This window comes from Equus asinus, chromosome 9 (genome assembly GCF_041296235.1).
Source record: "Equus asinus isolate D_3611 breed Donkey chromosome 9, EquAss-T2T_v2, whole genome shotgun sequence".
Taxonomy (NCBI): Eukaryota; Metazoa; Chordata; class Mammalia; order Perissodactyla; family Equidae; genus Equus; species Equus asinus.
In genome coordinates this window covers 62,751,982-62,776,715 of record NC_091798.1, presented here as the reverse complement: position 1 = coordinate 62,776,715, position 24,734 = coordinate 62,751,982, and the positions used below count along the sequence as shown (strand labels likewise).

Genomic DNA, 24,734 nt, shown 5'->3' with positions numbered 1-24,734 from the left:
TCTGAAGCATCTCAAGAGGGGCCACTGGGAGGAGTGACCACCACAGCAGTGAAATCCAGGCAAGTTAAATAATGTTTCTGATTCCAAGTTTCTCCATTCTGCATCAAGTTATTGGGTGAATTAAATGAAATAATATGACAGATGTAAAGTGTCATACAATAGGTATACAAAATATTTTAACTATTATTTCAATCCAAGAGTTACTTAATTATCTATATTTAATACATTAGAAATGCAAGCAATATTAGAGGTAATTCTAATTGTGCAGAAGATACTTCTTTTTTTAAGTGACTGAATAGGAAACCAAGCAACATACAATATAAGTACTAAAATAATAAATCACAAGTGCTGTGAAGTTACATAATTGCTAATTTAGTTTCAAATAAAAACCAAACTCATGTCTCAAGTGCAGGAATGCCCCCGGAATGAGGTTTCCACGGATTCATAAACGTAAAATTGTCAGCGCAGAGGAATAACTGAAATGATTTTCCCTTCCACTTTTAACAAGGACAAAGAATTTACACGCAGGAAATTTCTCCCAAGCCCATCTGGGATGAGGCTGCTCAATGTAGGAGTTTATTTGTAAAATGAAAGGGTGTGATGAAAACAGAGCCAATATATGCATGTTACAGCAAGGCAAGCTGTAATTCCAAAACCTTGCGAGGTGGAGGAAGAAACTTCGCATGATTCCCAGGTTTCTGGCTTGGGTCTGCAAAGTACTAAAATACAGCAAGTGGCAAAAACTGGGGATTTGGTCGGCAAGGGAATGGACAATAAGTTCAGGCTATTTTGATTTTGAGGTGCCTATGGAATTGGAAACTTAAGACACCCCGTGGGCCAGTAAACAAGCAGGTGTAGACCCCAGGAAAGAGGTCATATCAGCTGGCACAGACGATTTCACCCAAGAGTGTAAACTCATGGCTCAGGAAGATCGCACAGAGTGGATAAAGGTGGAATTACAGCGAAGATGCTCGCAAAGATGGAGAGAGAGAGGTCAAAAGGGACCAGGAGGCAATGGTGTCAGAAAGGCTGGGAGAAGAGCTCAATTCTGAAGTGACCCAGAAAGGTCAAAAAGGGTTTGAGGAGAGGCTACTGCATTTCATGATAAGTAATCTTCAGTGACTTTCATGAATGGGGTAGGGATTACATAATTAAAGATGAGGAAGAAACATCAATGTATTCTGAAAGTGTTTTCCCTCAAAAGCAAAACAAATTGTGGGGAGGGGTGGGGGAGGGTACAGAGGAAATCATAGGAGATCCCTGGGGGCGGGGTGGGAAATGAAGTTTCCTGTCAGGAGATGAGAATGCTTAGCGGGGAATTTCTTTTCTTTTACTTTTCTTTTTTAATATATAATAGATATGCTTGGTACAAACACCAAAAGTTACCAAAGCAGATAAACAAAGATAACTACATCTCCCACCGCTGTCCCCAATTCCCCTCCCCGGAGACAACCACTATAAGAGTTTCTTATGTAACAGGTGGGAGTTTTTAAGGTCAGTGCATTATCCCAAAATATAACGCACAGATCATTTATTTTAAAATAATTTTGCTTGTGATTGCATTCTATCAGGATGAACCATTAAGAGAAAGTGAGTACAGGACAGGCTTCCCCCCACACACCACGTTCCTTAGCATGAGCTCCCCCATCTCCCTGTGCTTTTCAACAGCCCAAGCCCTGAGGGCGGCAGGACACACAGGGCATTATCACCGACAGGAAATGGTGGCTGGTGATGTCTACTCTGTGACACAGACACTTTCACATTTTAGCAAGAGCGCCCACAAACAACGTGGACATTTACAAACCTAAATCAAACTTTCAAAAAGTTACTACATATAATCCAGATTTCCAACAGTGGAGAAGAAACAAGCATTCAGTCTTAAAAATAAAATTAAGTGAATCTCCTCAAACTTTTCATGGACTGGTTTCCACTTTATTCTTCACATAAACGTCTCTATTCTTTTGCTTTTCAAATAGAGGCCTGGTCTCAGGATATCTAATTTTTAACACATTTTTTTAAACTACCATCACTTAATGGAAGGATAAAAGGTATTTAAGATCCAACCAGAATTGGGTTTTCTCAAGTTTCCTTGGGTACAAAATACATTAAAGGAAGAAAAGAGCCCCCCACAGGCCTCCTAATTCCTTCTGCCACGTGCGAACAACAAGCATGAACTCATTCCCCATTTATACAGGGCTTGAAGACCAGCAGCTTGTTTTTTATCCCATTGTTAGCAGAATGATCCAAATACTAACAGGAAGGTTACATAACCTAAAAAGAAGCCAGGTATTCTGTATAAATTCTGTATATTTTTGCCACTTACAGCAACTGCTGGCATGAATTAACTGAGGCAATATTTCAAATATCTTTATTCCCCCCACTCTCCTACCCACCAAACCTTTTCCAAACAGACACACCAATCAGCACCTTTCCATTCATTCATGTAAAGACAAGCAGCTGCTCCACTTACGTTCATTCCAACCTACTGCTAAAATACTTTATCCAAGCATCCAATGCTTGCTTTTGACAAAATTACTCCAACACCTTCACAGCTTTGGTCATTTCATGCCAGAAGCAAAGCTATCATCTGAATCTTTTTTATTTCATAAACTGATGAAGCTTAAATTCCCTGTAACTCAGGTATCATGTGGGAGTTTCATTACTCTGTGGATCTCTGGGTTAACTTGGCTAAAACCCCCAATTCCATCACTTGTAAGAATTCAGGACCTGATTGTATTATATCGTCGAATTCCCAACTCCCTCTGGTCTTCTCAGTCTATCTTCCCATCTTTGCTGGCTGTGTTTCTCTTAGTAAGCTTACAAGAAATAAGTCTACTTTAGCCTGGCTTCTCCTAAGAATATTGAGATGATTGACAGGGTCATGGCGGGGCTCCCACAGCAAGCTGCACAGCAGCTTACTCTCCCTGGGCTCACTCAAGCGTCACTGCTCTCCCGAGGCTGACCCTCCTCGTCACACACAGCCCACACTCTGGCTGGTTCCTCCGTTTCCGTCTTGGGAAGCATCCACGACTGGACAGTCCGCCTTCCTCATCCTCCCTAGAATTATGGGGATGAACATCCTCTCAATCCTATTATTGTACATTTGTCCCACCTCCAAGGTCACCAGAAGTAACTCAAAGCACATTGCAAAGGTCAAATATTTAAGAGTAAAAGAAATTAGGACTTCTAACAATACTAAGATGCAATCATCATATAAATACTGGAAAGGCCAATAGGAGAGAGGTTTCTTATCAATGACCTATAGAGCTAGAAGGGTGGCTGAAAAGACGTGTGAAGATTACAAGTCTAAGATATTATGGGATTATTTATTTTTTTTACATTCAATCTCTACAAGATTTATATTTACTTGGCAATTGTTAACTTACTTTAGGCACTACAGGGAAAAAACCAAAATCATCATAGGACTGATAGCAAATGACAGAAATAACTTACTTATTGATAAAGCAAAAGAAGGCAAGTTGTGGAACTGAAAAAATTTTATCCTTCAACTGAAAAGAGATACCAAAGAGAGATCATGAAATGTTAAGCGTTTTGAGAAATTTTATCTTTATAAATGGTGAACTGAATGATTGCAGTTCTAAAAGTTGAACTATGTGCGTGCATGTGATAGAGTGGGCACAATGTCTGTTTTAATGACTTCCCCTGTATTTTCCATTGCTTTCTCTTCTAGGCATCTTGATTTCAAACCTAGCTAATTCAGAGTGAGCCCTGCAACAAAAATTTACCAGTCTTCTTATTACTTGGGAAAGGAATTTCAAAACACTGCATAAAATATTATCTTTCAAGCTTTTTCTTTACATAGTCCTCCCTCAAGAGTGTTTCTTATAACACTAGTGTCTTGTGATATTGGTATAAGAGTTCCATGGTCAAGTAAGTCTGGGAAACACTGGGTTAAACATCAGATCTTTTAATGTACTAACATGCACTGGGAATCTCCAAGAGCTGGGAGGGTATTGGTGTTCCCCTGATTTATATGAGCAAAAAACTCTGTTTCAAAGAAGTGCTTTTTGAGTACTCTGGCTTAGAAAATATTGCACTACTCATAAACACCCCTACACACACAAATACATATTTTGTAAAATTGTTTCTGAAATGCATGTTTTGAATTAAAAATCACCGTGCATTTCAGCAGAACACTTGGAGAATAAAATTAATTTCTATTCCTGCATACATGTTACATTTTACAATAAAAGAACAAAAATAGCAAAAATATTCCAGTACTCTTTTGTCAGCTGTGTGGGTTATGTTCCAAAATATATACTAACTGTGAAAAACCTTTTTACCTCTTTTACAGATGAATAAATTGACTGCTTGATAAATAATTCTATACAACTCTTTCTAGTTCATAGAAACATAAATTATAGGGTAGGAAAGGATGTGTTAGATGGTGCTGCTTCTCCTCTTTTATTTTTTTCTCCCAAAAATTCAAAAAGAAAAAATATCAGGCAAAACATTAGAGAATATTTATATCACGTTTCAGTAAACTTTGAAAACTACTTATTATGTCGAGCTTATTTTGCTTCCTATTTGAAGAAATTCACAGATACAAACCCAGGATTCCAGATGGTTTGCTTTTGTTATTGCTGTTTTTATTCTCTCTCTTCCTCATCTGCTCTTTAGATAAACTATAGCACTTACTAAAATGTCAGCATTTCTCTTATACTTGCAGATTTAATTCTTTAATGATAATTAATCTTTATTCCCAATCTTACAAATGTTAAGAAAATTCAATAAATGTTGTTTAAGCTTGTTAAAATAAAGCCGTATCTGGTAAGATCAACCGATATTCTTTTTTTTTTTTTTTTTTTAAAGATTTTATTTTTTTCCTTTTTCTCCCCAAAGCTCCCCGGTACGTAGTTGTATAGTCTTCGTTGTGGGTCCTTCTAGTTGCGGCATGTGGGACGCTGCCTCAGCGTGGTTTGATGAGCAGTGCCATGTCCGCACCCAGGATTCGAACCAATGAAACACTGGGCCGCCTGCAGCGGAGCGCGCGAACTTAACCACTCGGCCACGGGGCCAGCCCCATCAACCGATATTCTTAACAATTTTTATAGCAAGGTTTAAAAATTTCTTCCAAACAAATGGCCTATGTGTTCAAATTATAGAGGAAGTCAACAAACATACTCGCAAGTGAAGCAAAGGAAAAGCCATGGACCTGGAAGCCCTGGTTCCCCTCCCTGCCTGGGCACAAGCTAGTCACCAGCTGAGACGGTCAAGCACAAGGTGCGCCCGGAGCCCTTTCCTGTGCAAACTTCAGTAGCTCTAAGAGGCATGAGGCCAAGACAGTTCTGATACAGAGACATGTACCAGGTGCCTACTGCACGTCCAACTGTGGACTAGGTGCTTTCAACCTCACAACAACCCTGTAAGACAGATTTTATCACCCTCACTTTATACACAAGGAAATAGGTTAAATGCTATTCAGTGAATTGTCCAAAGGTAGATAAGTGGGAGGTATGTACTTAAACCGGACTATTTGACCCCAAGTCTAGCAGGCCATCACTCAATCTGAAAGACTCCAAACCAAACTGTCACGTGCCATCAGGATCCAAATATTACTAACAAGTCACACTTGGGAATACTTGGGGGGAACATATTAAATCTACAGTTCCAGGTATGCTCATACATTGTAGTTGGAAATGCAAAATGGCACAAAAACTATTGGGGGGGGGGGGGCGGTTGGTGAGGAAATGGCCCTATCTAACAAAACTACACATGCACAGACCCTTTGAACAAGCAATCCCACTCCTGGGAATGTATCCCAAAGATACTCCTCCAACAATATAAAGATACATATGCACAACGTTATTGACTGAAGAAAACTTTATTAAAAACTACCTAAATATCCCAGCATAAGAGATTGGTTGAATAAACTATGGAACTTACATTCAATGGAGTACTACACAGCTGTACCAATGAACGAGAAAGCTGTCAATGAACTGACAGAGATTTCTAGGAGCTATGACTAAGCAAAAGAAAAACAAAGTGCAAAAGCATATATAGTATTCTATCTTTTAGGTAAGGAAGGAAATATGTATGCTGATCTTTACAAAAAGAAACACAGGAAACCCCAGGTCCAGATGGCTTCCCAGGGGAATTCTACCAAACTTTCAGAGAGGATTTAATACGTATCCTTCTCAAGCTAGTCCAAAAAATTAGGGAAGATGGAACACTTCCTAACATTCTACAAGGCCAACATCACTCTGATACCAAAGCCTGACAAGGACAACACAAAAAAGGAAAACTACAGGCCAATGTCGCTGATGAACATAGATGCAAAAATCCTCAACAAAATTTTGGCAACCTGAATTCAGCAATACATCAAAAGTATCATATATCACGATCAAGTAGGTTTCATACCAGGGACACAGAGATGGTTCAACATCCACAAATCAATCAACATGATACACCACATCAACAAATTGAGGAATAAAAAACACATGATCATCTCAATAGATGCAGAGAAAGCATTTGACAAGATCCAACAGCCATTTATGATAAAAACTCTTAACAAAATGGGGATAGAAGGAAATTACCTCAACATAATAAAGGCCATATATAACAAACCCACAGCCAATATCATACTCAATGGGCAGAAACTGAATGCCATCCCTCTGAGAACAGAAACAAGACAAGGGTGCTCACTATCACCACTCTTATTCAACATAATACTGGAGGTTTTGGCCAGAGCAATTAGGCAAGAGAAAGGAAGAAAAGCAATCGAAATAAGGAGTGAAGAAGAGAAACTCTCACTGTTTGCAGATGACATGATCTTATATATAGAAAACCCCAAAGAATCCATCAGAAAACTAATAGAAATAATTAACAACGGCAGTAAAGTTGCAGAGTACACAACTTACAAAAATCAGTTGCTTTTCTATACTCCAATAACAAACTTACAGCAAGAGAACTCAAGAATACAATTCTATTTACAATTGCAACTAAAAGAATAAAGTACCTAGGAATAAATTTAACCAAGGAGGTGAAGGACCTATACAATGAAAACTATAAGATATTACTGAAAGAAATTGATAATGACATAAAGAGATGGAAAGAGAGTCCACGCACATGGATTGGAAGAATAAACGTAGTTAAAATGTCCATACTACCCAAAGCAATCTACAGATTCAATGCAATCCCAATCAGAATCCCAAAGACATTCTTCACGGAAATAGAACAAAGAATCCTAAAATTCATATGGGGCAAGCAAAGACCCTGAATTGCTAAGGCAATCCTGAGAGAAAAAGAACAAAGCTGGAGGCATCACAATCCCTGACTTCAAAATGTACTATAAAGCCATACTGATCAAAATAGCCATGGTACTGATACAAAAACAGGCACACAGATCAATGGAACAGAAGTGAAAGCCCAGAAATAAAACCACACATCTACAAACAGCTAATCTTTGACAAAGGTGCCAAGAACATACAGTGGAGAAAAGCTAGTCTCTTTAATAAATGGTGTTGGGAAAACCAGACAGCCACACGCAAAAGAATGAAGATAGACCATTATCTCACGCCAGACACAAAAATAAACTCAAATTGGATCAAAAATTTGAAGATAAGTCCTGAAACCATAAAACTCCTGGAAGATAATAGAGGTAGTACACTCTTTGACATCAAACTTAAAAGGATCTTTTCGAATACCATGTCTTTCTCAGACAAGGGAAACAAAAGAAAAAATAAACAAGTGGGAGTTCATCAGACTAAAGAGCTTCTCCAAGGCAAAAGCAACTAGAATCAAAACAACGAGACAACACACCAATTGGCAGAAAATATTTTCAAATCATATACCTGACAAGGGGTTAATTTCCATAATATATAAGGAACTCACACAAGTGAACAATAAAAAAACAAACAGCCCAAGCAAAAAATGGGCAGAGGACATGAACAGACATTTTTCCAAAGAAGATACACAGACGGCCAATAAACACATGAAAAGATGTTCAACATCACTAAGCATCAGGGAAATGCAAATCAAAACTACAGTAAGATACCACCTTATGCTTGTTAAAATGGCTATAATCACTAAGACTAAAAATAACAAATGTTGGAGAGGGTATGGAGAAAAGGGAACCCTCAGACATTGCTGGTAAGAATGCAAACTGGTGCAGCTACTATGGAAGACAGTATGGAGACTCCTCAAAAAACTAAAAACAGAACTACCATACGACCCAGCTATCCCACTACTGGGTATCCACCCAAACAATTTGAAATCAACAATCCAAAGTAACTAGGCACCTCTATGTTCATTGCAGCACTATTCACAATAGCCAAGATGTGGAAACAATCCAACTGCCCACTGACTGATGATTGGATAAAGAAGACGTGGTATACATACACAATGGAATACTACTCAGGCATAAAAAAGACAAATTCATACCATTTGTAACAACATGGAAGGACCTGGAGGTAATTATGCTAAGCAAAATAAGCCAGACTGAGAAAGACAAAGACCAGATGATTTCACTCATATGTAGAATTTGAACAAACCCACGGACAAAGAAAATAGTTCAGTGGTTACCAGGGCTAGGGGGTGGGGAATGGGCACAGGGGGTGAAGGGGAGCACTTATGTGGTGACAGTCAAGAAATAATGTACAACTGAAATCTCACATTGATGTAAACTATGATGAACTCAAAAAAAAAAAAGAAAAAGAAACACAGGGAGGATAAACCATAAAACACTTAAGTTGGTTACCTACGAGGAAGGATAGGGTAACAGGACTGAAGGAACATGGGAGTTACTGATACTTCTCTGAGTGTGCCTTTTTTGTGTAGTTTTGACTTTTGGAAGCAGGTTAATCTTCTACATCTTCAAAAAATGAAATTGAATAAGTAAGAATGTGAAGTGGGACTCATAACTTAAAGCGAACTGATGCAAGTAAACCTAACCAGATTTCAAACGAATACCATAACCACAGTAACAGGGAAGGAAGAACCAACCCAAGTAAATCTTGAACACAGGATTTAACTATATGCCCTCAGTCTTCACAAGGTGGTAGGTGAGTGAAAGAACTGCAAACAACTGTCAAATTTAGTGATTTAGCCAAAGCAATTCTGAAACTATTTAAGATGTATTTTAGAATTGAGCAAAAGAGTAAATGTGTTACTGTTGTTGGGAGTCAAGTTTGTCAAGGACATACAAACATGAAATGAGGGAAGGGAAGAAAGAACCCTGAGGGGATGGACAGAAACTGGAGGTATCGTATGAACTCATGATTTCTAAAAAATATGTATAAGTATGTGTCCAAGCACGTTAAATGCACACACATGTTTGTTTGTATGTGTATATATGCATGCATATATTCTCTAGCTCTGTCCACTGAAAAGGTCAAGAGGCAAAGTCACCCCAGTAGCAATGACCACACCTAGCACCCAGATACTGACCCTTCCCCATGAAAAAAAAAAACAGCGTTCCTTGGAGAAATGGCTGAAAACAGGGTGGGTGAAGGGTAGGTACAAGATGTACCTGAAACACCAGATTGTACCAAAAAGGAAGAAAGTGCCAGAAAATGATAGAGGCAGGTCAAAAGGGCACAACAGCCAGATACAAGGGGCTCCCATTGACCAAATCTAGCAGAACTTGAACGCCAACAGTTAGGTACAGTAATGTATCATAAACCACTGAATAAAAACAGGAATTAATAAGTCTGTGCCAATAACAGATAAATAAAAGAGAAGGTGGGGCTCTCGCTTACAGTGGAAAGCCAAGAACTGACTGATAAACACGGAGAGAGTGGGAAAGCTGGAAAATCAGCATTTTGCAAGTATCATAGAAAAAGATTGAATCAGGGAAGAATCCTCAACGAATGTTAGACCTAAAGGGAAATTTTTAAGAGGAAGAGGTATGTGCATTGATTTAAAGTACTTCCCCACAGATCTATAGTGGAGAAATCAGGCAACACTGTGACTGGGTGACCAAACTTAACATAAGCAATGAGACAGATGGTCATCACGCGCCTCGAGATGTGACACCCCTGGAAGGACACAACTTCACCTGTGCCACTTTCCAGCTGAGAACACAGAACCTCAGTCTAATCACAGGGAAACCTCAGACAAACACGAAATGAGAAGCCTTCTATTTTTAAAAAGTGGGGTAGAACTGCATTCTTCAAAATGTCAATGTCAAAAAAGACAAAGAAATCCTACGAAAATGTTCCAGATTAAAGGAGGCTAACTGGATTCTATATTGGAGGGGAAAAATGCTGTAAAGGACATTACTAGGTCAACCAACAAAACTGGAATATAGAAGGTAGATGACAAAAGCACTATATTAACATAAGTTTATTAAGTTGATAACTGTACTGTGGTTACATCAGAGAATATCCCTCTTCTTAGGAAATACACACTGAAGTATTGAGACACATATGACACATGTAACTCCCAAATCATTCAGAAAAGAATTGTGTGTGTGTGTGTGTGTGTAGAAAGAGAACACAAATAATAAAGGAAATGGAGTAAAATGTTAACAAGCCAATCTGAGTAACAATAGGTGAACATGTTGTTATATTTTAATTTTTGAAACTTTTTGTAAATTTGGAATTATTCAAAAGAAAAGATTTTTTAAAAATCTATGTTCCATTTCAAATGTGAAAGGAACCCCTAGCGTACATCAGTGAGGACTCTTGGGCTTGTTGACGAACAGTGACAACTCCTGGCCACCATCACTTCCTGTATATTCTTCTCAAAGCAGGTCTGAGAGTTCGGCCAAGTGGATCTGATTACTCAAGGCTAGAACTGCCAGGAACCTTTTGATTCTACTTCCTGTCATGCTGGGTAAGTTTAGCTGAGGTTAGTTTCATGATGCATTATACATAAAAGAAATCACAGCATCATTTATTCACTCTTTCATTTATTCAACAAATGTGCTTATTACATGCCAACTTCTGGACCTACTGCTGGGGACTGCACTCTCTCCCGTTGAAGAAACCAAGAATTCTGGGTATGATCCTAAACTTGCCCCTATTTTTCCATAAAAATATTCAATCGCCACCAATCAGAAGCAATCTTACCTCCTAAATGCCTCCCACATCTGCCCACTTCTCTCGAACCTTGCAGAGACTACCCTCTTGTCATCTCCCCCTAATCAGTGCGAGGCTCCTAACTTGTCTGCCTCTTCTTACCTCCCTGTTCCACCTGCAGCAAGAGTGCTCTTCCTGAAATGCAAATCAGATCACAATGGGTGAGGCCCAGGGCTTGATATCTCCCAGTTTCCCACCAGTCCTCAAGGCCATCAGCCACGGTTAAGACTGAGCATGTGCACAAAAGTAGGAGAGGCCTTCTCCCAGGAAGGGTAAGACTGAACTAGTGCACTGGAATGCCTCACTTCTCCTAGGCCTTCTACCCTCACCACCAGGGGGGATGGGCACACACGGAAACCCAACCCTTTTTCCCTTCCAACATTCACAGCCTCTCCATCTGCCTAAATCCTCTGGACCTAATCTCATTATGCTCCTTATCTCTGTTTATGTCAGTCACCCCCAAATAACGCTCCACACAACCCCCTAGTCTGTCCCCTTCTCCCACTACTACCCAACTCCTGGAACTGTTCCTTCATGCGCACTGGAATTCATGGCCTATCATCAGCAAAATCCCCTCGCTCCTCAGTCTGTCTCTTACATTGCCTTCACCCTCTTGTGCCAGTAGAAAGCTGGCTCTTCCCTGGGGACACTGTCTCAACTGCAGTCCTCTCAAGCGGTGACCGTGCCTTTTGCACCCACTGTTCTTGTACACTGGGCCTGAGAGTGCAGGAGAACTCTCCTTGCTCCCCATTGATGCTTTCAGATCATTCTCTCTCCTTACCCCCAAAACTCGCAGCTTTGAACCTCATCAGATCACATCATCTGCAATCTCTATGGTGGCTGTCAATCTTAAAGCCATCTCCCTCACATGTCGATGCTACTGCAGTCCCTGTCACTCTCTCCAATACTACTCCTGTGTTAATTATCGGAAATCTCAATATATAATATAAATGATCCCTCCAACACCCAGACATCTCAGTTCTTGAACTTCTCTCCTCCAATGATGTTGACTTCCTCTCTATCCCAGCCGCTCACTCCCATGTTCATATCCCTAGAACACGGCTTCTCAGCTGCGGCACTATTGACATTTGTGGGGGGCCATCCTGTGCCAATTTACAACATATTGTAAAAATGCTGAGCAGCATACCCAGCCTTTACCCTCTAGATGCCATCCTGAGGGTAGCATCCCTGCCCCACCCAGCACCATGACAACCAAAGGTGGAGGCAGGAGGTGAGAGGTAGCTGCCACCAGTTGAAAACCACTGCTCTAGGACTTTGCATTTACAATAACTGAAGCCCCTCCATAACCTCAAAGCCCAGCACCCTACTGTCTGGGCACTACCCTCTCTCCACCTCACTCCCTCCAGTACTCCACCTCCAACAATCTCTCAACTCCACCAGGACCTTCACCCACAGATCCTACCACTACTGTTTCACTGTCCTCATTCACCAACTTATCCAGTTTCATTCCATGGTAAATCACTATAATTGCTCCCCTGCCTCACTGGATGCCCTTGCCCTTCTCTCTCTTTATTACCGTCTTGACAAAAACAGCTCTCCACCTGCTTTGGGCCCGCACCACTGCCACTGAATGCGGGTGGAGAAACACGCACTGGGACTGGGCTCACTTTAAATTCACGACCCTCCATATTACCAAGCTATCATATGATATCAAACCACATGTCCATTTTCTCTCTAAAATTACTATTTCATACCTTCTTCTTCCTTCAGACTCCAACACTTCCTCCCCAACCTCAGTCTCAGCTGATGACCTTTTTACCTAGTTCCCTCAAAATAAAAAGCAGAACAATCATAAGAGAACTATCCACATACCCTAATCTACATTCCCATGCTCCATCTTCCTGCCTGTTAACCACAGATGAACTGTCTTGGCTGCTCTCTAAAACCAATCCCTCCATTTATACACTAGATGTCATCCCCACCATTCATTCCAGCAATTCCCTCTCTCCTACATCATCAAGTTTTCACCATATATTTGATCATTCTCAACAGGGTATAAATGTGCTATTATTCCTTCCAACTTAAAAAACAAAAGAAAAAACATCTCCTCTGCCAGCTATCTTCCTATTTGTTTCTCTTTGTGCCAAAACTCCTCAAAACAGTTGTCTACACTCACCATCTCCAATTCCACTCCTATTACCTCCTTCTGTATTTTTTCTTAATTAATCTGCATCAATTTAGGTGTTCATTCTCTCATTAATGGACTTTTGGGTTTTTTGGGTTTTTTTACTTTCACATAAGTGCTGCAATGAACATACATGTCCCTTGTGATTCTCTAGGGGACACAGACCTAAGAGTAGAATTGCTGGGTTAAAGCTCACTCTTCAATCTACTAAACCTGGTCTTATCAATGACCTCCTACAGTCCTAAATTTAGCAGTCAATTCTCAGTCTTTCTCTTAATTGACATATCAGCATCATCCTCACTCACGTAATACAAAAGTTTTACAAGGCAAAAGTTGAGGACAATTAGTGTTCTTTCTACCTCCCTGGTTGTTCCTTCTCAGCTTCCTTTTCTGGTTCTTTCTCCTCCTATCTAGACACATTCTCCTAGTGACCTCCCACAGTCTCAGGGCTTTGAATACCAGGATATGTCATTCATTCTCAAATCTGAATATTCTCCCCAGACTTTGGTCCCCAACTCCAGACTCATACAACCCACTTCTTAAATGTCTCCACTTAGCTGTATAACAGACATCTCAAACTCAACATGTTAAAAATGGGACTTCTGATCTTCCCCCTAAACCTGCTCTACTCACAGCCTTCCCCACCTCGCTTGATGGCAGCTCCATTCTTCCTGCCCTTCAGGCCAAACACCTCTAAGCCACCAGGACCTCTCTCTCTCATACATCCCCACATCCACAAAACCATGTGGCTAAATCCAGAATCCAACAGCTTCTCACCAATTGCTACCCTGGTCTGGGCCTCTGTCATCTCTTGCCTGGATTTTTGAAATAAGCCTCAGTTGCTGAATGAGTGAACAAGCAACAATCTTTGCTGTCTAGGCATTCAGTGAAAAGCCTCCATTTGATAACAGGCTTTGAAAAAATTTAAACCCCTGATAATAATGACATATTCTTAAAACCAAGAGCTAACACATAAGTGGTGGAACAATAGTGATATTTTCACTAAAATCAGAAATCAGTCAAAGATGCCTTATATTGCTAGATCACCTAACACTCTTCTAGAAGTTCTGACCAACACTATAAAATATGAAACATAAATAACAGAAATGAGGGAACAAATTATTTTTATTTGTGAGTGATACAATTATATACTTATAAAAATTTATGAGAATCAAATTAAGAACCCACGGCTAGAACACAAGAATTCAGCAAAATGGCCAGATTTGAGATGAACATAAAATTCCACAGCTTTCACTTCTACTAGTAAAAATCAGTTACAAGATATAATAGGAGGAAAAAATTCACCCACAATATTAAGAAAAAAAAGTAAAACATAAAAATAAAACACTATCAAAGGCCATATAGGCACATATGAATAACATAATAAAAGGAGCAATGGTTATGATATTAAGTATAAAATCTGTGTACAAAAACCACATAGGGCATGATGTATGTCCATGTATATATACCTATTATACATTTACTCTAATGGGGAACAAATCTGAAAGAGATTGTACCGAAGTAATAATCACTACCTCTGAATTTTAGGTTAAAAGATAATTTTAATTTTCTTCTTTACAGTGTATTTCCCAGATTTTCTACAATCATCATGTAAAGATCTTCCTACAAAAAGTTTAGATTTTTTTATGAAGTATTATTTAAACTACACTACGTATTTTGAAGCTTAAATAAGGCATAAAAATATTTATAATAATTAGCTTCTCAATCTGTCAGAGGGATAAATTTTTACGAAACCAGTATTTAGTTGCAGACACTTATTTGTTGCTCTCTCAAAAATGAATCACTGAACTCTTTAAGGTTATATCTGAGAAAGCTGAGATTGTTATTTATGGATGCAAAGTAATAGATCAACAGATAAACAGTACATGTTAATACATTATTCGTCTTTATTATGATATGTTAACGTGTATGCTGGACACAGTTAACAATAAAAAGTGGATTTGAACAGTGTTTGTGGCTTAGTGTGACACCAGCCATATCTTTTATCTGTAGGACATCGCTGTTCTTTTGGCAACTGAATCTCTGAACTCAGCCCTCACAGCGCTGAACATGCTGAGTTAAGTTTCTGTGACCTCACCAGCCAACCAGAAAACCAGCAGAATAAGCATTTCAACCATTTTTCAAGCTGACTGTGATTATTGTTCCAGGTGATGGGTTTCAGGGGGCTTTTTAATTTAATCTATGATTACAGTTAGGCCTCCATAATAATCAACTTAATTCTACCATGATGTAAATCACTGCCTCACAGAGAAGTACCCTGGTGGAGGAAGGAGAAAGACTCCGCAAAGCAAGAATGCTCAGGAAACGAGTGCTTTGGTTAAATTAATGTGCTATTTAATACATTTTTAGAAAAAACCCCTTTGATTCAGGCCCGAGTTATGCGACCTGCTTTGCCACCTTAAAAAAGATCACTGACACTACGCTTAACGACCAGGAGTATGCAGTACCTGCGGCCACACCCACACAACCACTCCTCTTTAGAGCTGCAGAAGGGACTAGGGCTGAGCTCAGTGTGTACGAAACCAGGTCTTGCCATGGAGACCACCATGAAAAAACCAAGATGAAGGGGCCAGCCCGGTGGTGCACCGGTCAAGTTCACACATTCCTCTTTGGCAGCCCAGGGTTTGCCGGTTGGGATCCTGGGTATAGGCCTACACACTGCTGTATGCTGTGGTAGGCGTCCCACATATAAAGTAGAGGAAGATGGGCACGGATGTTAGCTCAGGGCCAGTCTTCCTCAGAAAAAAGAGGAGGATTGGCAGCAGATGTTAGCTCAGGGCTAATCTTCCTCAAAAAAAATAAATAACATGAAGATATCCATTTTGTTGTTTTCACCTAATAATGAAGAAATCTAAGAAGCTGAAAGTTTAAGTTAGCTGACTAACAAATATTTATCCTGAGGCAGAAGATGACATTTTAAGGCACTGTAATAATAACATAAAAGTAGTTCACCAGAGGACCTCACTCACAAAAATAACCTAGCTATAAGAGGAAAAATGACTCTGAATAGTAGTAATGCTTTCAGGAAAAGTCATCATTTTATCACATTCTTATTAAAAACTTGAAACATTTTTTTCAATGTATTGAACAGACCTTACTCACTGCATTACTAAGTCACATGAAACCAGAGGCAGGATAGGGAGAAAACTGTATAACCCTACTATCTAACTAGCTATTCTACTTTTTGAATAATTTTAATTCGACTTTATATTAAAACATCTTTTAAGACTGATGTGTGTAATTACAGGAGTTGAAGAAAACTGGATTTCCTTCCAACCAGACCATTAAGAACTACTATGAGGTTTTTGGACTATCATTTCTTTAAAAATCTGGAATTTCCCCTCTTTACAAGTTCAAACTCATTTCAAAATCCAACTTTAATTTTATCAATAAATGGCAGCATGTCACACAGTTCAGGGAGGGAGCAGTGTATTTTCTCTAGAAGAACAAATAGTGGCATCAATCAGCTTTTCTGATTTGGCAGCACATAACCTCAGCAGATCAGTCCATTGATCATTTGACAGATGTTTAGTGAGTATCTGCTACATGGGGCCTATGACAGATACTCTGCTCCAGCTGTAGTTGCAACCATGCCTTTCCTATGGATGCATAAGCACAGAGTTTATTTACCTCTTTTTTACAACAAGTATCTCATCAGAAAGTCAATTCAATGCCATTCACTTAGGTTTTTGTTCTGCATAAAATTGGTATCAAAGAGACAGAAGGGGATTCTCCTATTTTCACTCATTTATCCAATAAACTGGATTATAGTCATAGCACTCCAAGGGAGCATTATTTTCACAGGTAGATTAAAGGAAGCTTTCACATCCGTGCTTTCTTTTGCCCAGTTTCCTAACAGCTACCTGTCAAGGCATGAAAGCACCTTCAGACTCTGATAAACTGTACCCATTACCCCAGCACCCCTGGAGGACACTGCCAAGCTGCAGAGAGAAGTTCAGCATTTCTGTACCCCCGCCTTACACTCTCCCTTGAAAGCGTCCAGAATTTCCCATCTGGTTTATCTACCATGCTCAACTAGGGAAGGAACAGAGGTGTGACTTCCCTACAGGTTGTTTAATTTACTTTGGGACAAAATTAGACACTTTTTATCCTGTATACAGGCTGCACCCTTCTGATTATATGAATCCTACCTTCACAGAACGGAAGAACAAATTACACTAATAATGATAATCACCTCCTATTCTCTCCTGTGCCCTAGAAAGTTTTTTCTCCTTTGTTAAAACTAAAATGACATTTCTCCATTATCACCTTACTCATTTCTACTCCTCTTTGCTTTCCTTGAGAAAAACTGTTCACGTGAGTCCATTCACCTGGTTCCATGTGGCTGCAGCTGAAGAAAACACGGCGGTTTTACTTCGCCACGTCTAAGTTATCAATGAGCAGACAAGACTTCCCTTCTCAGTTAAGCTGAGTGCTAAACAAAAACTTACATCTTTTCCCAGTACTCTGAGTTCAAACTGTGTCTCCTTGAAGTGAACCTTTGTAATTCGAGGCCTGAAAAACAAAGCAGACGGTGATGGTGTTGCCGTTTTTAAGAATTAATCTTTCAGAAATTCTGAGAAGTATCCAGTGGAAAAAGACTGGTTCCTACTGGCTCCCTTAGATACTGCTGCAGTAATGGTAGAGAGTTCCCTGTCCATCCTTTCTCTGGACATCCTCCTAAACAAATCTCCCTTCTCATTCCCCTGTGCTTCTCCCCTGAATGCAGACAAGCTTGGAATCCCCAGACCCCGGCAGAGCAGCCTTCCCACTTAGTGTAGTGCTATAGGACCCCCAGTCTCTCTCAGATCCTTTCCCACTCAGAGTTAGAACTCAGAGTAATCCCGGGCCCACAGCCCACCCACACATACTAGAACGGGTAGGAAACCCTACTACCTACAGTTTCCACGGACAAGAGAGTCCAGAATCACAGTACCTGAAATTTACAGAGAAACTATATACTGAGACAACATTGGAAGAAAATTTATACCCAAATTCACTCATATATTGATCAACCACTGGAAAGGTACCTGTTTTCTTTCCCCCAACCCTGTCACTGACACATAAGCCCCACGAGCCCAATACACACAGAGTAGAACTTTAATACCAACTCTGCCCTCAAGTTATACTTACCAGAAATACTTCCCCACTTGCTTTTTATTCTTGTAGACAACTACACCAACTGGAGTTAGTCCCAAAAAATACTCAGATTTGTTTTCTCCCTGCAAAAAACAAACACATGCCTATAACCATGAATTTATTCACATAAAAGCTCTTTGTTAAACTCCAATTGGCCATACAAACATAACTTGTTACATTAACATTGCATCTAGTTTTTGAGAGCCACCAGCTTAGAAAGCTAGCTAAGCTACAATGGTAGCTAACTTGCTTATTTTTTTCAAAGTTTTTAAGAAAATTTTTCTTAGTGCATTCATACTTGTAACTTCAGTTCATTAAAAGAACCTGGACTACCAATCAGGCCACTGACCCACTCACCCCATGTTGCCTCTACAGTAGTGTTCAACCCTGGCCACACATTAATTGGAATCACCTGTGCAGCTTAAAATGTTGATGCCTGGGTGCTACTACCGAAATGAGAATCTGTAACGGGGCCCAGGCATCAAAAACACATAAATGCTCCAGGTGATTCTCCTGTGCAGCCAAGGATTGAGAGCCACTGGGTTCTATCAAGGGTCCCTTCCAAGGGCTCATCTTGACCTCACCCTCTGATGTGGCCCTGAATCACCAGGACTGGTTCACCAACACCCTCTCCAGAAAGTTCAGGCACCGCCTGCACGCACACACTTGGATTTTGTAAGGTCTCTCTCATGTTCCTTCCTACTTCCATTTATGACTTTAAGACTGCTCAAAAATTTAAAATTACAATCTCTCTAGTACAGACTGGAGACCCCTAATTTCTAGCCTATGATAAATCCCAGTTAAGAAAATGGGATTCTGAAATCAAAAAGTCACAGAGTGGGTACCAAGGACATGCACAGAACTGTCCGTTTGTATTAATCTTACTTCTACTCTAAGGTCAAATAATAGCCTGCAAAGTCACATTCCCAAGGAACACAAGACAACTAATACGTTTTGGAAGGATACCACCTGTTGCCCACTTTCAGTACGAAAAAGTCAACCTTAAAGGAATGTATGAAGATTCTAATGAATCCAGTTCATTTGCCACAAATTCCAACTAACCGCAAAAAAAGTGTTTGTCAATCAGGAGAAACATTACCCAAATACAGGAGTATTTTGCAGAAGACTTTCTCTTTATACATTTCCTATAAAATATATTTTTTAAAAAACTGAAAACCTAACAAGATTAATGTGGCTAGAAAAAGATAACTATTCCACAAAGTTTTAGAGGTATTCTTAAAGGACAGTAGTGTGGAGCATTTAATGATCTAATGAGATTCGATTCTAATATATCAGGGAACTACTTCTTCCCCAAAATATGTAACTTTTATTGCCATATTAATGGTACACCCAGGGATGCTTCTAACTCTTTACAAATAATAAGATGATTTCTTGTTTTTTAAGAAACTCTGAGAAGCAAAAGACATATTACAAAATGAATGCATGAATGAGTTACTTGCATTACAGGAAGTTTTATCAGGGTTCCTTAAAAACTGAGTTCCATAATCCAATTGACGTTTACTCTATATATAATCTTTAGCGATTCATTTCATGCAAAGAATAAGGCATCCTGGTTCATTTTCTCAAATAATCGAATTTGACTATCACTAACTAAACTCTTATAAAATGAAAGGCAATGACATTTCAATCTCACTGGCACAGAATAATCAGTAACCTTAGAGAACTGGCTCACAGGTTAAGACCTGAATCCAGAACACTCAACACAGATTTAGTGTAATTGTTCGTTGACTGTATTTGACAAGTTTTCATCAGCCCCTGAAGAAAATCTGCAAAAATATTTCTGTTAATGCAGCGGCAATAACTACAGCAGGCAGTAACCCTAATACTGACAGAAACTGCATGTCCAACAGAACCACCAATAGTTGCACCTATACTGTTGCCTAAAGCCTACTTTACCTGGCAAGTGACTTTAAGAATATATTTCAGCCATAAAAGCTATTTTTGGAAAATCCTCCTGTTTTCTGTCAAATACAATCAATTACACACCAATTTTAAATTGTTTTGACATTTAGCTAAGCCCTTTGGAGCTGTTATCCAGATTGTGTTTTCAAGCCCAGTTAATTGTTTTCTACATGTGGAAATATAATCAGACTTTTATGCAAAACTCATCAGGGTTTAATTCACGCAAGAGATTCTTTATGTTCAAAAAACACAGATGAAAAAGTATCCTCTGCTCCCTGAACGACAGCACTGTAGCTCTCCTTTGGGAGTTTCAGTGACTTTTTAAGAAAAATGTCATCAGTTTAAAATATTTTGTGTTAATTAAATGTTACTCACATAGACGGGATGGAGGTCAACGCCATACATCTCCAGGGACTTGGCAGTCCTCAAGTAATTCAGTTCCGCTTCAGAAGGAGCCTGACCCCTACACCCAGCATAAAAACAAAGAGCCTTACTATACTGGTAGCTACCGCACTTACAGGAAATGTAAACCATCTCCACTATAACCACTGGAAAAATAAATAATCCTTCGTGCTAATGTAAACATAAGTCTCCGTAGTTCCAGAAGCCCCTTGCCTTCTTGGTGACAAAATCTTATACTCTGAGGTGACATTTGTATTAAGTTATTTCGTTTACCAAATTTATTTTTGCTCATTATAGCCAATCCCAGTGTCCCAGCATATATTAAAAATGCTCAGTTTCAGAAACACCCAAAGAGATTATTGAGAATATAAGCACTCAAATTAAAAAGCATACCCTTTACAAGGAATAAAATGTCTCCAAACACCAGCAGCTCTCCATTAGGAGGAAAAGGAATGAGAGCAGCGGTGGGCAGGAGGAAGAGAACGGGCTCCCCACCACCCAACCAGAGTCTCATCAGCATCTCCTGAGCACATTAGTATTTATAAATTGTAAAAATACTTGTCACTTTCTTAACACAAAGTATAGAAATCTTCACTGGTGATAACATACAGAAAACAGCATTCATTCCTTATACAGATGAGTATCTGTCAGGAATCTCCATAGATGAGTGGGGGGGTGGGTGGGGGGGGGGTGTGTGGGTGTGGGTGTGTGTGTGTCAGAGAGACAGAAAGATTTTTAATGGTTATCAAAAGGAGCTGTGAATTTTTAAAAATTAAGAAACACTGCTTTGATGCATTCCCATGTTTCAGCCACGGTACCCTGGAAAACCCAGCACTAGACCATACTTTTAAAACCAGTGAAGAATATTCATCACAATTAGGCACAAGAAAGCTACCAAACCCTGGTCAAGCTTTATTCTCTTAAAAACAACAGTCACACTGTCAACACCATCACATAAAACATATAAGGCCCTTTACCCAAAGCTCCTTGATAATTTCAAAATATAATTGTACTTTGAAATTCCTAGTACAAGTAGTATTCTTAGAATGTGCCAAACACACTGCCCTTCGTAATGTTATAACAGGCACTCTCTTAGCATCCACTTCAGCAAAACCTTAAAATGAAGGGCTCTAGAATCAGGCTGGAGAGCCTTCTGGTGCACGCTAATACAAAATGGAGAGCCCGGTTTCTCTGATTGCAGTTCAGTAATTGACTTCTGCTGCTACTCACTGAAACAGATCCTTTAGGCAAACATTTTTTGTTGACCAGATTAATTCTACCTTTTTTTTCTTAACTATAATAGATCTGAAACCAAGCAAATTGAAGACGGAATGTTACATAAGAGGCAACAAAGCAAAGTTAATCAGTATAGAGGATTTAACCAAAATAACTATAATTAAATTATAACTTCAACGCTGCAGGCCATTAATTGAAAATCTTACTAGGGGAGTATGTATATTATCAGAAGGGCCTAGGGTGTTAACATAATACCCTCTGAGACTCCATAATGGTGTCATCATGATTTCCAGATTTGTTGCTATAGACTAAACAGGAGTGTGCTTATAACTGTGAAGAATTTACATATTCAAGACAGAGCAAATCCAGAATGCATTAAGGCTTTTATGGTCATAAAATACATTTGTAGCTAAAAAAATACATTTCACAAGGTACTGGTGACTGAAAAAATAGAAGACTGCAAAATACAGTATATACAGAATAATTCCACTTTTGTGAAATCATACATAAATCTATACAAAATCAATTTTCTCTATGGGAAATTATGCACAAAGAGGTCTTAAAGGCCATTAACCAAAAATATGTTGACTTTAGGTATTGGGATTTACTCTCTCCTTTATACTTTTTAAATTGTTTGGGTTTCCTATGAGCATTTTAGTATTATAAGCAGAAAAAAATTTAAAAAGAAAAAGAATGCTAGAATGTTCAAGGCATAGGCGATGCATTTATCTTTCTAGAAACTTTTCTTAAGCCTGCCAGTAGCGTAAGATGATGGTTGATGGATGATGCAACATAAGATGTGATCTTTTTTCCCGGCTTTACTGAGATATAATTGACATGTAACACTGTGTAAGTTTAAGATGCACAACATGTTGATATGATACACTTAAGTACTGGACAATGATTACTATGTAGCATTAGCTAACACCTCCATCATGTCACATAATGACCGTTTCTTTTTTATGGTGAGAACATTTAAGGTCTACTCTCTTAGCAACTTTCAAGTACAGGGATGGAATTTGAGGGCATTATGCTAAGTGAAATAAGGCAGAGAAAGACAAACATTGTATGATGTTACTTGTATGTACAATCTAAAAAAGCCAACCTCATAGAAACAGAGACCGGAATGGTGGTCATCGGGGGCTGGAGGGTGTCGGAAATGGAAAGATGTTGGTCAAAGAGTATAAACTTCTAGTTATAAGATGAAGTTCTGGGGATCTAATGTACAGCATGTTGACGATAGTCAATAAAATGTGATTCTTACATTAGAGTTTTATGAATCCTTTCTATGGCTTCTTCGAGTTCTTCCTTCTGATCAGGAACAAACCGGTACTCTGACACATATCCCGCAGTATGCTTATACGGGTCATAATCTCCAAGTTCAGCTAAAAAAGAAATAAATTATAATTTTTTCCATTTTTGGAAGATATTCCTATCATACTTAAACATTTTCTTCAAATACCTTATTAATAAATTCATGTATAAGATAATAACAAAATAATTTTAGTAAAAAACAACTCTGGTGAGCATATATGGATGGTATAAACAAAATCTTGTCTTAAAAACATAAGTTCTATATTTTTGCTTTCTGAAAGACTACAATTATCATTATTTTCACTTCAACTATACTTACCAGTTTATATGAAATAAAATACTGTAAACAGAATTTAGAGTATATATTTTGCAAATGCCAAGATGAAAAACAACCATGACCCCAATACATCCTCTGAGACAATGACACCAAGAAATAGAACATGTGATTCAAAACATATTTGCCCCAAATAATTATCATGGAAATATAATACAATGCTGCACATAACCCCATTACACTTTACACACAGAAGCAAAATGAAACTAGAAAGCTCACTATATTAGGCTCATAAAAATTCTTCTCTCTACATTAATCCAGCTTCCAAGCCCAATCCAGTTCATCTATGTAACATTTTTCCTGGAATATTTTTCCTAGACTGTTTCTGGTCTTCAAATGCCACAAAGGCAAAGAATATGCTGTCTCGTTGCCCCGATACCTAGCTTGATTCTTAGAAGGGTCTCAGCAGTTATAAGTGGAAACAGCCTCAGCCTCAGTGTCTAAAATGAAGGACAAGCTGAAGCTGCCCCACATGGCTGCCATATTGATGCCAAGAGCTCAATGAGTACCACACATGTGCCACATTCTGAACTGGCGTTGCCACCTGATCACATGGAGTCTTCACAACAGCTGCCTGGAAGCAACGTGATCTCTGAGACATAATAGCTTTGAGGGATCAATGAACTCAGGTGGGCTGTAGAATAGAGCAGATTTTCAGACCGTCCATGTCATGAAGAATCAGTATCATTCCTGTGACTAAGACTCCTTGTGACTTACTACAAGGGATATTTAACCAGCTTCATTTTTACCCCTTCTGAAAGGACACTGATTAAAACTTGAGTTACGACTACATTGAACTTTTTTAGCAAAATGTCATTTGACATGAATTTTGCTATATAAATTTGCTTAAAAAGAAAAATTCAAGTATTTTTCTCAAGACATCCGAAGCAAATTTGCTTAAGTGGAACCTACACTGGATGGCATATGCTCCCAGCTGAGCAGCCACGTTGACAGGGCAGGGCAGCCGGCCCTGAAGGACATCTTGCTTCACCTGCAAGAAAAACTGATATCTAAAAAAGAAATGGAAAAAAGAGATTAATGATATCTTATACTATCCAGACCTGAAGTTTCAGACCCTGATAGTCAAGGTAACCACGAATGACCTTTAATGAAAATGAAGCTACTTTCCACTCTTTTATGAGGGGCTGCTGAGTGAACTGGGACTATTTAAACACAC

General features: G+C 39.1%; 1 protein-coding gene across 5 annotated transcripts in view; it reads right to left on the bottom strand.

Moving 5' to 3' along the window:
• The window catches only part of EPB41L4A (erythrocyte membrane protein band 4.1 like 4A), a 248,940-nt gene that overhangs the window by 73,921 nt on the left and 150,285 nt on the right, over positions 1-24,734 (bottom strand). For all 5 annotated transcript variants that reach the window (XM_070517605.1, XM_044780099.2, XM_070517606.1 and 2 more), the window contains exons 5-9: positions 24,470-24,567; positions 23,174-23,294; positions 20,647-20,734; positions 18,343-18,431; positions 17,661-17,724 (exon numbers count right to left, since the gene is read on the bottom strand). In XM_070517605.1, the coding sequence (XP_070373706.1) occupies positions 17,661-17,724; positions 18,343-18,431; positions 20,647-20,734; positions 23,174-23,294; positions 24,470-24,567 (460 nt within the window). The remainder of the gene's footprint in view (positions 1-17,660; positions 17,725-18,342; positions 18,432-20,646; positions 20,735-23,173; positions 23,295-24,469; positions 24,568-24,734) is intronic.